Source organism: Crocuta crocuta, unplaced genomic scaffold, assembly GCF_008692635.1.
Source record: "Crocuta crocuta isolate KB4526 unplaced genomic scaffold, BGI_CrCroc_1.0 scaffold96, whole genome shotgun sequence".
In the NCBI taxonomy this organism is placed as follows: domain Eukaryota; kingdom Metazoa; phylum Chordata; class Mammalia; order Carnivora; family Hyaenidae; genus Crocuta; species Crocuta crocuta.
The window spans coordinates 6,333,805-6,350,008 of NW_027531522.1; the positions used below are offsets into that span (position 1 = coordinate 6,333,805).

Genomic DNA, 16,204 nt, shown 5'->3' on the forward strand with positions numbered 1-16,204 from the left:
GAAAGAGCATGAGCGGGGAGGGTCAGAGAGAGAGGGAGACAGAGAATCTGAAGCAGGCTCCAGCCTCTGGTCTGTCAGCACAGAGCCCGATGTGGGGCTGGAACCCACGACCCATGAGATCATGACCTGAGCTGAAGTCGGACGCTTAACCGACTGAGCCACCCAGGCACCCCAAGGCTTCCCCTTTTCTATTTCCTGTAAAGTTTACCTACATCCATAACAAAAATACAATAATAAGAACTGCAGGGCAAGGGGCACCTGGGTGGCTCAGTCGGTTGAGCACAGACTTCAGCTCAGGTCAAGATCTCGCAGTTCGTGGGTTTGAGTCCCACATCAAACTCTGTGCTGACAGCTCAGTGCCTGGAGCCTGCTTTGGATTCTTTGTCTCCCTCTCTCTCTGCCCCTCTGCTGCTTACACTTTGCCTCTGTCTCTCCAAAATAAATAAGCATTAAAAATTTTTTTAAAAAATTAAAAAACAAACTGCAGAGCGAATAAAAGACACAAAATAAAACACACAAATATTACAAAAATAAGACCCAGGTAAGGGAATTTAATGTGCAAAATGAGAAAGGAACAAAACATTAATTGAGAAAACCAAGAGAGAAGAAACTATTATAGTCACAACCTTCCACCTGATGTCTGAGATTTGAATTATTTTAATAGTTACAAAATGGCACGCTACCAAATGAGTTTATCTCGAAAATTTATTTCACAAATATGTCTTGAGTGGCTTCTATGATACACCAAGCATATGAGATTACCAAGAAAAAAAAGGAAGGTAAAACATAGTTCCTACCCTCAGTTTAGTGGGGAAAATAGTCATCAGTCAACTAACTATTCAAATAGCAATATAATTTTTAAAAATACATATTTACCAAGGTTTTTCAGTGCAAGTAAACAATTTCAACTCAAAAACTAGAACTTTTTGGTTTATGCTATTGGAAAACCTAAGACTGACTACACATGGCTTTAGACTTTTATCTTACCAATGCAGCAACCCCCCCTCCCCGAGAAGTATTTAAAAACAAAACAAAAAATGGGGTGCCTGGGTGGCTCACTGAGTGAAGTGTCCAACTTCGGCTCAGGTTGTGATCTCACAGTTTGTGAGTTTGAGCCCCACATCGGGCTCTGTGCTGACAGCTCGGAGCCTGGAGCCTGCTTCGGATTCTGTGTCTCTCCCTCTCTATCTGCCCCCACCCTGCTCATGCTCTGTCTCTGTCTCTCAATAATAAATAAATGTTAAAAAAATTAAAACAAAAACAAAAAAACAGGAAGCGATGAATGTGAACCTGGAGAGGTAGGCCAGGACCAGATTACTGAAGGCCCTGACTTTTTCCCTTGACTAAAAGGGAAGGTTGACTGACTTGATGTCCATGACACATGGGTACCATGAGTACTCACCTGAACAGGTGCTGAACTGTCTTGGGGGAGCATGACACCTATGTCAGAAACTCCAGAGAAAACCCCAGAAGAGTCAGAGAGGACATTTCTAAATGATGGTAAGGTGCTTTCCATTAGAAAGGAGTAAGAGATACTGAGCAGATAGTATCAGTTGTTCACACCATAAAACTAGGATGTAACACAGAAAGCACTTTGGCATGTTTCTAGAAAAAACAAAACAATAGACAAAGGTAATAAAAATGTGCCTGGAGAAGAGCAAATATAAGTTGTAGAGCACACCAAGGATGCTGACCAAAACTGACGTAAACTTCACCAAGTGGATCCCATTTGGAACCCTGAAAGGAGTTAACTCACATCACTGAGTGCCTCATTGAGAGATATCTTAGACCCTTTTGTTAAAAAACATATTTAAAAGGCAGCCCTGTGATATGTATCTGGAAATCTTTTAAATATCTATTCTTAGAGAGTATTACCTACTTTGCATCTTTAGCTTTGAGATAGCTGGAAAGCTATTTATGCAAATTTCATGGTTCAATCTCAAATTTCTATTTCATTCATTGTTTATCCATATGTTCTTTTAAACTATGGAATTCCCTCCAGAGAGGCAAATGAACCAATTTTAATATTTTTTCAGACAATTCAAGTTGCTGGTTTATAAACAAAGCATTATTAATAAGTACAATTAACTAAAGTATCATCATTAACGTATCTGTACTCTCTAGCTTAATAAAAGACTTGATCATTCCTACACTGTCATTTGTAAACAAACTCTCAATTCTTCATAAATGCATGAAAATTCTGTTATTCTGAAGTCACTCAATCTCTGGTTTGCATATATTTCACTCATTGATATTTAAATCTGAGGCATGTTAAATCACAATTTAGAAATTCTGCCCAAGAAATATGGAGAAACAAGGCAGAACCAAAATTCTTTGCCTGAGTAATAAATCTGAACAAATGCAGTATATCCTACAAGATTCTTTTGTTGAAGAAATTTTCAAGGAGGACTTCCTATTCTTGAAGCTAGCAATTCAGTGATGATCAGTACAAATGTTTTTTTTTTGCCTCGGGTAGCTTATAGTCAAATGAAGACACGACCACACTATTGATGAAAAGTGATATCATGAGGACCTGTAAAGTGCACTTTGGTGAGGCCTTTGTCTCAAACTGGGAGCCGGCAAATAAATACTAAATATATATATATATATTCAATGTATATAAAAACATATATATAAAAATATAAATATATATATATATATTCAATGTGCTGAAAATCAAATCAAATATGAGACCTGAAGGGCAAAGAGCCAAAGAGAAGACAAAAACATGCTCCAAGAAGGAAAGGTATGCACAATTTTCAGAGGGGAGAGAGCACTGGGAAATTGGTGAGCAGGAGGGAGAGAGTGATAAATTTGAACCCAGGGAGGGAAAACAGGACAAAATTATTGAAGGCCTTGACTCTAGCGTGAGAGCAATAGGAAGGCAGGAAAGCCTTTTTAACAGAAGAGTGACGCAGCCAGATTTGCATTTTAGAAAGAGCTTTCGGGCTGTGGAATGAAGAATGGAGTCCAGCAGGACAGTTTTGGAGGCAAGGAGAGAGTGAAGCTGTTGAAGTAAAGTAGGCTAGGAAAAATGGTGGCCTGCTGGAGCCAGCATAATGGACCTAGGGAATGGAGAAAAGCAGTCTGGAGTCAAACATCAGTTTTTAGTTTTAGAAAAATTAGCTTCTTATTGGCTGTGCCTATTTTACAAACCACTCTCCTAAAAACAGCTTGAGAAAACTGACATTGCACAAGTCTGGCTTCCTGCATAAAGCTGTTTTGCAATGTCCAGACAATGAGACTATAATCGGCAGAATGACTTTAAATCATCGCTTGTTTTTAAAAATATCTAAAATGAACAACAGATGTTAAAAAGATAATGAAGGCTAAATAACAAAGAAATAAAACAGACTGCCTGCCTTGTCAGTTGACTCCTGATTAACAAATATCCAGACCAGTATCCATCAGTACAGGGCAACAGCCAGTTTTAAACCATGTTGAGGTGGGGATGCGGTTAGGATTTTCAACTCCATCAAATTGTAACCACTTAATTTATAAATGCCTGTAGTCTAAATAAAATCATAAATCTATTATCTTTAAATGGTAGTAATTTGTAAAGTGCACTTTCTTTCGATGTAAATCTCCCATGAAATTGATATTAATTAGCTAAAGAGCCAACATTAAGGAGAATCCTAAATCCAGGGCCTTTTACAGTTCTCACCAGAGCTGTTTCTGATGAAGGAGAAAACCTACAGTTTTCCCAATAACTGCTCTGCTAGTCTAGAGATGGGCTACTGAAAGGGACACTGAAAATGTCACAATTTTCACCTCTATTTGCCTAGTGCTCACCCCTCATTTGTAGTAGTTTCCAAGAAGTTAGGAATTAACATTCTTTCCCTCAGTTGAGCTGTTCACTTTAATTAACCTATGGTTTCTACTGGTATTTCCTAAGAAACAATTAGAATGTACCATTAGCTTCATGATGTGATCGGGAAAACAGCACTAGCTCTCCATCTAAGGACATTATTTCAACTAAAAAAGATACTGCCAAATAGTAGCTATTAACAATGCGTTACAAAGTGCCAGGGTGCTTGTTCTGGCTTTTAGATGTTGCAGTAAAGAAATTATATCGTCTCCAAGTTGTTTAGAAATCAAAATCTTTACTAAATGACCCCGAAATTTGATGTGATTTCAAACACAGCCCAACAGAGGATTTAGTGAAAACTGAAAAGTTGACTGCATACAGATAGTGGAAACGCCAAGAGTCTTCTAGAATACCCATGACACTGCTGAAGATCAAACACAAGAAGGACAGGTTTGCCCTGCCAGATATACTTATTATAAAGCTAAGGTAATTAAGATAGTGTGATATCCACACAGAGATAATTACCAGGGGTTACCCCTTCCTGGCCTTTATCTTTGAAGTACTTAATCTTGGAAGATCTAGCAGGACTTGTCCCAGGCACTAACTTTCATAGGAGAACATTCATAAGCCAAATAACCCATGAATTCTGTCTTTAAGTATAAGCTAAGTAACTCCTGCATATGAACATGAGGACAGACATATACAAGGATAGGGGTAGCAGGTGTGTTTAAAACTTCTCTGACTGATTACCTGCACTGATTAATGGAAGATGGACAAATAAATGGTGGGGAAAATAACTAGAAGCCTGGATAAATTAATTACGGGAAAATTAGGACCAACACAAATACATGCGTACAAAACATGAAGTGATGTTATTAGTATGATCAGAGTGAGGAATTATTACAATTCAGCCTCCACCAAAACTGTTTTACAACACATTCATCAGTATTTTGCAAGTCTTGCTGTATTAACAAATGTTACCACAGTATTCTGATATAGGAAATATTTTAACACATCCTTCATGTCAAATTAAATGCTTTCATAAAATTCATTTAATTTGAATTAAAGACATTTAATCTTAATAAGAGACATTTTTAAAACTATGTAAAAGTTTAAAATGCAAGTTATAAATCAAGACAGATACAAATAGACATCACCCAAGACATATGATAACCTATGATGTTAAATAAGCTATGAAAATAAAACATCAAGCAATATCTTTGTAAATACAGTAAGAATGCTTTCAAACTAATGTGAAATGACATTTTTTAAACTAAAAGTCAACTTTATTTTTATTAAAAATTTTTTTCACATTTATTTATTTTTGAGACAGTGTGAATGAGGGAGGGGCAGAGAGACAGGGAGACACAGAATCTGAAGCAGGCTCCAGGCTCTGAGCTGTCAGCACAAGCCCGAGGTGGGGCTCAGATTCATGGCAGCCAAGATCATGACCTGAGCTGAAGTCAGATGCTTAACTGACTGAGCCACCCAGGAGACCCAGAAAAGTCAACTTTATTTTTATAGGGCATCTAGAGTTTTCAAATAGACATTAAAATACTCTTTAAATTTTTGTTGTGTGAACAAACAACTTCAAAAGACTCTCTCTAGTCCTACTCCAAACAAGAACCAAAGAAGAAAAATGCAAATACATAGTATTATGTTTTATCATTCAGTTTTTGTTTCTTAGTTTTGTATAGTTCAAGTACATATATACAGTATACTTTAATTTAAACATAAAACTATGGACCAGCAAAATAATTAAGAAGTTGATTTTCTTTTTAATCAAAGTTCAGGACAGGAATCCTTTATTTTTTTTCAATAATTTTTAAATGTTTATTTCATTTTTGAGTGATAGAGCATAAGCTGGGGAGAGGTAGAGAGAGGGGGAGACACAGGATCTGAAGCAGGCTCCAAGATCTGAGCTTGTCAGCACAGAGCCCAATGCAGAACTCAAACTCATGGACTACAAGATTATGACCTGAGCCAAACTCAGTGCTCAACTAACTGAGCCACCCAGGACACCCAGGACAGGATTCCTCTTAATAGTAAGAATCCACATGCATTGAGAATATGATTCAATATACCCAAAATCATTTCACACACATTTTTCCATGACTATCTCATTGTAGCTTACAGTGATGTAGTGAAGGAAATCATAGCAGAAAAAGGAGGGGACAGTGCAGCCAAAAGAAGTCAAGTACAACACTGGATTTGCTCCCCACTGTGCCTGCAGTAAGGCTAGTAGGCTCTTTTGAACAAACAAGTGAACACCTTACCAGTTAAATAATCAGATTTGTTGTGTCAGTGACAGCTATAGTCTGTTTCTAGAGAAAATTAAGCAAATATGCATAATAGAAATACACCATAGAAGACCATGTCACATCTTGAAAATCATGATTATTTGTGAATTTCATATTCTAAATTGATAAATTCTGCCTATCTTGCTTCTCTTCTAGGGTTTAGGAAAATCAGTATTTTATTGAATGCTTGGATTATGGTTACAGAGAGATAAAGTTGGGAGCTACTGCTACCAACAGATCCATGTATGTAATTAACAACTGTGTTAACTCAAAAACCACTACCTTAAAAAAATCAGCACATGCTTAGTATTCCAGATTCCAAATGGACCAAAGAAAACATCATCCTGATGGAAATAAACAAGGGTGTACTTACCAGGCTCATGCTTAAAGAAACCATGCCAGCTTTATTTACACTTCTCCGATCACTGAACAGTACAAGGGGCATGGAGAAAATTGACTTTTAAATATTCTGATTTTTATGCAGTTTATCCATGGGGCAAATTCTTTACATTCTCTCTGTATTCTCAAAGCCTCAATGAGCTAAGTACCTTGCCTACAGGATGAGATCTTGAGCAATATGAATTCCAGGAAAATTTTCCAATTAATTAGTGAAAAATAATAGGTGAGGAGAGAGAGGAACTCAGCAAAAAGACTCCAGAAAAGTAAAAGGAAAGTCATTCTGCAATCCTTGCCTTTATGACCCTCTCAACAAAACCACAGTCTGCTCTCTACTCTAACATGTGAAGCAGAAATAGTGACTATCACCCTATTTTAATTGGGAAGAGGAGAGCTACTCATGTTCACATCTGTTTGGATGATCTTGAGGGGAAGGGATTACAAATCTGGATTTCAAGCAAGGCCACACAGTTTCGGACTGCATATTCAGATCTGCAGTCTTTAACGGGTCTGTTAAACTAATACCAAACAGGTCCCTGATGTGGTCTCAGATTCCATTTAAATACCCAAATCTGTGTATCATGCCATATGTCACCACTTTTTTAATTAAAGAGGATAAAATAAGAATGTGCCAAAGAACAAATACTTTGAAAAATGAGTTCAAGTTCCGGTTACCAAATAACGTAGAATATTTTATATTCTCTTCTTTCCTCAGATAACACTATTGTGCTAATCTGACCAGGCTATACGTGACATAAGAAAGAGTGGGAGAAACGGTCTTAATAAAAGCATCACTACTTAGTCTGTCATTCTGCAGGAACTTCCTCAGTTGAACAGAATCATTGTCTGGGGTAGAGTGAGGGAAGACATCCTGTGTGAACCTTAGTGAAGAAGAAAGACTTCTCAGAGTACGGTACTGTAAAGAGATAATTAAAGCTTTGAGAAAATGTGCTCGGAATAAAGGCAGAGGACTGGAATTAGTCAGATTAAAAGAAAGCTGGAAAGCAATTTAGTAATATATATCTTTACAGATTGTAGTGATTGCTTTTTATTTACTTATTTCCCATCTCTGAAAGAAATACAAGATTTTAAGTAAGTAAAGTTGGACAAAAATAAAGAGTAAGAAAAAGAGTCAGGTGCCTGGGTGGCTCAGTCGGTTAAGCATCTGACTCTTGATTTCTGCTCAGGTCATGATCTCACGGCTTGTGAGTTTGAGCCCCGTGTCTGGGCTCTGTGCTGACAGGGCTGAGCCGCTCTCTCTCCCTCTCTCTGTCCCTGCCCCGCATTGCACACACGCTTGCTCTCGTTCTTTCCCTCTCTCAAAATAAATAAATATTATTTTTAAAAAAGGGGTAGGAAAGAAGATGGTAAGCTAGTCCACAAAAAAATGAAGTCCAGAAAGCATAAATGCTTGTTGGAACTAGGCTACAAATTGTGGTCTGAGCTTTCAGGAAACCAAATTTTAAAAGGTAATGTATCTGGTCACTATGAGCCACATCCAGAAGACAGAAACAAATTCAGAACAAATTCTTTATCTGTTATTAAGATACAAGATTTCTCTCCTTTTTTCTCTTTCCCGCTGCCCTCACCTACTCAGGGAGCTAACACTGTGCAAAATGCACTGCATGTTACCACCAATACCCTCCACCCAAAAACAGCCACCACAACAAGTTTTAGGAAATTGCTTTATTTACCGGTTTTATTTTTAAAATTTATTTTTATTTTGCTTTTTTTTAAAGGCCTCCTTCAGTGCAGGTTAATGGCATGAGGCCTGAGCACAATTCAAGAGTAATTTCACAAAGAACTAAAACTGTTAAACTATTTAATAGTGTTAATCTCAGCTGAAAATACATTACCACTATATGTTTATATATACATATATGCATATACATTTTCACGTATATATGCACACGTATAAGCACACATATACACATACACACGTACTGTATTTAAAGGTGTTAGATTAAGAACATCAGTAAAAACTCATTCAGAAGCCAGAAATATGATTGAATGGCAGAATGGACTTTTTAAAAGTTCTATCTATGAATAGAAGATTTAAGGTAAATAGTATCCACCACAAGCATAACAGTTTGCCAGACCCATGGATCCTACTCTCGTTTTAAATGATCAATTCTGTAAAAACTGTCTATATGTTCATTTCCAACTTATTGGAGAAAAAAGTCATCAACAGGGTAAAATGTACTTTTCAGAAGTCTCCCAAGGTGACATTCAAAGCAACAGTCCAGCTTCAACTACAATTCCATTCAGTCCAGTCAGTTCAGCAGCTATTTATTGCATGCCTGTGTGGGCGATGCCTTGGGGGATTCAGAAGTGAATGGACCGTGACCTTCAGAACATGATCTATGTTTCCATGGTCTAAGAAAGTATATGAGAGAGATGTGGAAATGGGACGGAGGAAAACAATCTGCTTCCACTATCAAGCAGATTCAAACAAACAAGTGCCTTTAAAAAGGCATAGAACTTCCTGGAGGGTTCTGAGATATCGCATCCTTTTGTGAACTGTGTTACTTGAGATAAGCCTGTAAGAAAAAGCAGAAGATGGACAAATGGAGACACATGAGGGAAGAAGGTGACGGAGGAATGGAAAAGAGGTAGTAACACATGGCACCTACTCAGGGAAGATCAAGGAGCCTCAACTGAAGAGAGTGTTCACAAACAGGGAGAGGAGAGAGAGCTGAAACTGTGTTCCGGGCCACATGATAATGATCTTGGAGGCCACGGTGAAGATATAGTAGGAAACCGCTCAAGACTTCAGACCGCATGATCACAGCTGTTGATCAATTCATTAATATTCATAAAGAGTCTGCTTCTACAATAGGAAATATCTTTTAGGAAGCAAAAAAAAAAAGAAAAGAAAAGAAAAGAAAAGAGAGAGAGAGAGACAAAACTAATTGAAAACAATCCATGTTGTCTACTTCTCTGTAGGCAGAGAAGAAATCTATTTAGAGAAAATTAGTATCTTCTGTCACTAAGTTTTACTCAAGTACATTCTACTTGATAAAACTTAACAAATGCATAAACTGTTCTACTTACAATAATTTCAAATCTCTGTGCAGATATCCATGAACTAAAAATCTTATCCAGCCTTAGGCTTCAACTTATATCTCTTCTCTAAAAGAAAAAGACTCTCATGTTTTGTTTTTTAAAAAAAAAATTATGTAATCATGAGTCACTGATTTATTAAAAATCAACCTGGAGCTCTTGAGTGGCTCAGTTGGTTAAGTGTCAACTCTTGATTTTGGCTCAGGTCATGATCTCACAGTTTGTGAGCTTGAGCTCTGCCTTAATAGCAAGGAGTCTGCTTGGGGTTCTTTCTCTCTTGTTCCCTCTACCACCTCCCTCGAAAAGAAAAGAAGAGAAGAGAAAAGAAAAGGAGAAGAGAAAAGAAAAATAAAATAAAAATCAACCTACCATTTGTTCATTAATCTGACCTACATGTACTTTATAAAGAATATTCACTTGATTAACCTGTTATAATTTTCTCCTCTAGTATATATGCAAACAAAAAATGTATACTAATCTCAGTATGTCTCAACAGAGATACTCTCACAATAAACTCCACAAGTTAGTAATATTTCATACTAAGTCTTTTATTCCAATGAAAGCAGAAAATAAAACTATCCCACTAGAGAAACAACTAAAATAAATGTAAAGGATCTGCTAAAAATAAACTATTTTCCTCTAGTACAGAGCAATATTAGAAAGTTTAAGTAGTGAAAATTCCCTGGAGTCCTAAACTATTTTTGCTCTCTATATAGTGGTACTGAACTTGTTTCATTAAGTCACATTTAAGAGTAATAACCAGGTCAAAACAACTATATAGTTTTAGGCCCTTTTTCCCCATTTAAATTTTAGAATTCCTCAAGACATTCACACATCTTTATCCTCTGACACAGTTACTAAACTGTTTTTCAAATTAATTTGGGATATAGGAACAGATGTATAACAGTACAAAGAAGATTTCAGGTTTCTAGAATTTAAAATTATTCTAAGTTTGTTTTTCTCTAAATATTGGTGTTGATAAAAACAATTTAGTATGGCATATACTTTTCATGTATGTGTAGATTACACTCATTACTAAATTCATTATGTAATGAAGTTTTCATCATAAGAGACATTTGAAAGCTATGTTGTTGAGAATTCCACAATAAATTGTTAAAAACCTCCAAAGAAGATATTTTAATTTTTCTACTATACAAACACACCACAAGAATGTATTCAAAGTATAGATCTTTATGGGATGCCTGTGTGGCTCAGTTGGTTGTATACGACTTCAGCTCAGGTCAGGATCTGACGCTTCATGGGTTTGAGTCCCTCATCAGGCTCTGTACTGAGAGTTCAGAGCCTGGAGCTTGATTCAGATTCTGTGTCTCCCTCCCTCTCTGCCCCTCCCCCACTCACTGTCTGTCTGTCTCTGTCTCTCAAAAGTAAATAAATAATAAAAAAAAAATTAAGTGTAGATCTTTACATGTAGGAGGTACTATATAAATGTTGAATGAAAAGTTAATTTCAATGAACATAGGAAATAAACACTCAGTATTATAAATCACCACTCATTTACATGTGGTAAGCTGAAATACCAAAAAATTACTGCGCATAGTAAAAACAAAGTATTGAAGATCATTAATCTGAGAGATTTGGGAAAGAATGGGAATAGGAGAAATTGACAGTTCCTCTGCCCTCTGGTGGCAACAAAATCAACTGCAGCATTTTCTAAAGTAATACATAATTAAACGTCCCTGTTATGAAATCAGATTTTTTTCTCCTGTGCCAAAATGTCTGTGATAAAAATTCTGATTGCTACATGGCAAATTTCAAGACTGCTGGGCTCTTTAAATTTTTTCCCATAGTAAAATTTTAGCCATTTACAAAGGAAATTATTTTTCTTCTATTTCATTGCTATATTGTATTTACAGCCATGAAAATATAACCTTTTAACTTCAAGATTATGTCTTGAAGTTATATGTAGACTGGTATCCAGTAAAGAAGCTACTCCAGTTTGCAATATATCTCCAAAACACTTATCTCCAAGAAATTTAAAGCTATTCATTTTTCACTCAATTCTATAAAAATATGGGTTTCTAGATTTTCCATCACAGATCCTAGTTGATAATTAGTTCATAATACCTGTACATTTATGGTGAGCAATTTCGGTATTTTATAATCCCCACAGCTTTTAATTATCTGGCCAATCTTAGAGTGAATGTTCACTTCATCCTCAACTTGGGAATTTAGAATAGGAAAATGCATACATATTCTTTTCTCAGTAACATCATTAATGAAAGTTCAGAAAAAATAAATATCTGCTGACCTTTGTTGGTTTTTTCCCCCGTAAATGCATTATTTACACCCAGTGCCAAAGAAGTTTTCAAATAAACAACTTTGGAATGCATTTTGGCATAACCATCTCTCTAACCTCCTTTGGGATGAAGTAAATTGTTTTCTTTAAGTATTTACTTATTCCAAGAATGGGGCCATACCATATCAGTATCACAGGGTAGAAGTCTTAAATGTTTTTTTTTTTTTTTTTTAATCAATGAAATGTAGCAGACAAACAGAAACGATAATCTACTGGCATACCTAGTAAGGAACAACCTATGTCCATTTAGGCAGAAGAAAACTATATGTGACAAAGACAAATCGCCATCAAGGAAATTGGGGTTTTAAAATGTTTCAGTTTTAAAAGCATCGTTACCATGTTGCCCCCTCCTCCCAACTCACACACCCCTCCAATCATCAACTGGAGCGCAGAGTCAGAATCTGTGCGTTCTCTGTAAGAATCTACACCAGGAGCCGAGACAGTGTTTTTAGCTGATTTCTAGGTCTCAGATTGCTGATTTTCATTCAAGGGCTTTCTCCAAGACTCACCTCACCTGGAATCCCCAGGTGACCTAGGTAAGCTTCCATCTGCGACTTTCATGTTTGACATTTGCAGCCACATGTATACTTTCTGAGGAATCACTCACCACCACCACCAAGACCCTAGACTTCAGAATTAAAACAAAACAAAATCTTGATTACCCTAAGCTGAAAGTTTGTGTTTTCTTTCCTTTTTTTTTTTTTTTTAAGTGTTTTTTGTTCATTTCACCTCCTCTCCAAGTCTAACCTGAGTCCACAAATTTCTGCCAAGGTCTCCCTGCCTGTTTCTTCACTTTCTTCCCGAGGGGCAGAAAGGGTGAGCAGGCACCCAGTTCCGGAGAGCAGGGTCGCGGGAGGCCCCTGAATCCCCGGCTCGGCTCCCAGCCTGACAGCCCGCGGGTCGCGGGCGGGGTGTTGCTACGCCGGCTCCGCGCTGCCCCGGGGGCGCGGCTCCCGGCTGGACGCTCACCTGGCCGGCACACGCCCGGAGCCGCCGCCAGGAAGATGGGGAGGCCGGGTCCCCGCGCGGGGGCAATGTCAGGGCACGTGGACAAACCCTTGACACGTTCAGGCCTGTGTGCGGAGCCGGACGGTGGAGGACAATGGGGACAGGGATTGGTCTCCAGAGGCGCGCCCTCCCCACCTCGGTCACCTCCTCCCCTCCTCGACGCCACGCACACCCCGCCCCACTTCCAGAGCCCGTTCAGCCCCAGACAGCGAAAGGGAACTCAGGTGCGGAACGCTTGGGGAAGGAAGGGGCAGCTAGAGNGGAGCCAGAGAGGAGGCTTCCCAGGGATGCCAGTTCTGGGAAGGTATCTACACAAGGTTTGCTCTTACACGCCAGAGCCCTCTCTGGGCGACTTGGGGAGAATGTATCACCCCCTGTCGCTCAGGTGAAGGAAGCCCGAAATCCTCAAGGAAATCTCCAGTCCCCTTCTCTAACCAACCCTCTTCTCCCCATTCGGAAAGGCCAAGTATACCCAAAAGCAATTGCAGTAACTTTCCCAAGGGCAGACAAATGAGGTGGGGGGATGGGCGGAGGGGTGGGTTGAGAATGGGGAGGTGGGGGTGCCAGCGAAATCTTCAGTTGCGCAAAAAACCAACAAGCTAAAGTGCATCTTACCATTGATTTGGTTTCCAGGCTCCCCTTCAGTGAACTGAAAACGGTCCATTAAAAAGTGGCAAAGTAACACAACTCCTGCAGCGGCCAGGTCTGCCCTCGGGAACCTCGCCATGCCGCCGCCGAGACCCCCCCCGCCCCCTCCCCGACAGTCCTTCCCCGGCGCCGGGTGCTTGGAGGCTCCGGGTGGCAGTCGGGACGCTGGGGACGCCGGGGCCAAGCGCGGCGGACGGGTCTGGCTGAACCCGGAGGCCTTTGTGAATTTCGGTGGGAATTTCACACTCGGGAGCTGGGAAGAGGAAGGGAGAGCCGGGGGAGTGCAGTCCTCTCCGGACCTCCGAGTCTCTCTTCGCAACTTGCCACAACACTGGAAGCCCTCGCCCCAGACACAGGACGCCGGAGGCGGGGAGGAAGGGCCACTTGCAGCCGGGGCTCGTGAACTCTCGGCTCCGTACGGGCAGCGCCCCCCGGGCGCCCGCAGACTGGGGCTTCCGAGCCCCGCGATGCGCTCCGCTGGGTTCAAAACAGACCTAATTCCACAGCCAGCGCGGCTGCCTCCTCCAAATCCAAGAGGGCTGTCGGCTCGCAAGGAACTTTCCCCAGTGTTGGGATGGCCCTTGGCGGGAGGTTTGGGTTTGCGGGAAGGGGGTTAATGTGGGCTGGCGAAACCCCTCCGACAAGTTTTTCTTCTTTTCTTCGCCCGACGCAGGGCGCGCGTCCTTTCTCGCAGCCGGAGGGATGGGCAGCTCTAAAGAGCTGAGCCCAGTGAAGACTCAGGCTGCAGCAGTCTAAGGTCCGGAGCCAGGGAAAAAAAAAAANCGCGCTCCTGCTCCACACTTTGGGGAGGGAAGGCAGCTTGCAATTTGCCAGATCTGCCGCTGCACCCTCCTCCCTCCTCCCTCCCCCCTCCCCCTCGCTCCTTCAGGCTTCTCCCACCTTCCTCCCCGAAACCAGCAGCTCGCACCGACCTGTCCAATGGCTGCACTTTCCTCGGGGCGGGCAGTGAAGTCGCCGGGAGATTAAGCAGGAGGAGGAAAGCCAGGGGGAGAGAGAGGGCAACTCCAGCCCTGCGCGCCCCCAGCCGCCGAGTGCCCGGAGAGCCGGGAGGGAAGGCAAGAAAGGAGAGCGAGGCGCCGAGCGCCGCGGCGCCATCCTGCCCCCGCGCTTGCTCTCTGCAGCCGCACGAGCTGCGCCTTCGCCCACCTGGCCCCCAGGCCCCGTTCCCGCCCGGCTGCTGGGGGGTCGTAACCCCGCACGGTACCCTGCCGACGTCAGCCGCTGGCGGGGTCTCCCTGGGCGCTAAAGGGTTAAGTACAGCTCGCCATTCCCGGGAGGACGTACGTAGCAGTTGGGGTGTGAAGAAAGCAAACCCCACTGAGTTCCGCTACTGACCCCGAAAAACCCCAGCAGACCCCAGACCCGCGAGACCGGAGGAGGAAGGCAGCGCGCGACAGCGAGGTCCCGCTGCCACTGCGGCTTTGTGAAGTGTCCGCCGGAGGGAAAGCGAGAGTTTAAAGAAACAGGAGGCCCATTGAATTTCCTACGGGGGCTTTAACAGGCATTCGCTTGCTAGTTTGTTTTTGTTTTTTCAGCTCCAGGATGTGCTTCAGCGTTAACCCTTCCCAGACCTCTCGCTAGTTTACATCTTCTTTCGCTTAACCTCATTTTAAAGGGACAAATACAAAGAAAAGTAGAAAAGCATATTGGTTAAAAATACAGATTTCCTGAGCCAGACTGCCTGGATTGGAATTCCCTCTCCTCCCACTAAATAGCCAAGACTTTGCGCAATTACGCTTATAGTGCCTCAGTTCCTCATCCATCAAATGGGGAGAATTGTGGTAATGCCCTTACAAGGTTCTACTGAGTTATTACTATAAACTTAAAGAAACTGTGCAAAGTCCATGACTTTATGTTTCTGAAGAGAGATAAGAGAGGGGGGAAGGAAAGTCCTAAATCAATGGAGAGCTTGCATCAGTGTTGTCACATTCAAAAGTCTCTGAGTCTATTCTTGCCCACTCTGTTCCATGCTCTGAAAAGTTTATGAATGCTATCAATGAGCACCTGTGAAAATGAACAAAAGCAACCTAATTCAAAATGGAGTCAGAGGCGATGAAGGCACGGTTCTCACTCAACACCTATCACTTTTGCAGCCTACTTCACATACCCCAGCAGGAAGAAGCTTACTTTACTCACCCTAGGAAGATGAATGAAGATTTTCTCCTTGCCCAGCAAGAGTCTAGAAGAAAAATCACCACCATTCAACCATTGAGAAGCCTCAAGCTAAACTCTCGCTTTCCTCCAATAACCTTTCCTTCAATTCAGCCAAATCCCTCCTGTCCTCTCCAAAGGCAAGCCCCTCTCCTTTGTTATTCAGACTTGCCTGTGGTTTGTCATAGCTAGCATGTCCCAAACCTCATTTCCTCTACTATTCCCAAATAAACTTTTCTTTGCTGGTTAAATAACTGGCAATTTCATTTCTAAGATTGACACACCTGAATTTTGTCACAAAGCCCACTGGAAGTGGAGCTGGATAATTAAAGTACTCTGCTAATTTGACAAAGAAAGAATGGCTCTCTCATGGTTACTTAGCCTGTGAGAAGGAAAACAGGAGTGTAACATGTTTTACATAATTCAATATTCAAGTTGCTATTTATATCAGAAATATATGTGTACACACACACACATAGTGCGTAAACACTT

At 40.9% G+C, this 16,204-nt stretch overlaps 1 protein-coding gene across 1 annotated transcript in view; it reads right to left on the minus strand.

The window, feature by feature from the left end:
• Positions 1 to 14,287, minus strand: part of PLXDC2 (plexin domain containing 2) — a 447,796-nt gene extending 433,509 nt beyond the window's left edge. Inside the window, exon 1 of the mRNA XM_077772453.1 lies at positions 13,508 to 14,287. Within this exon, the coding sequence (XP_077628579.1) occupies positions 13,508 to 13,619 (112 nt within the window). The 5' untranslated portion in view covers positions 13,620 to 14,287. The remainder of the gene's footprint in view (positions 1 to 13,507) is intronic.
• Between the last annotated feature and the right edge of the window lie 1,917 nt (positions 14,288 to 16,204).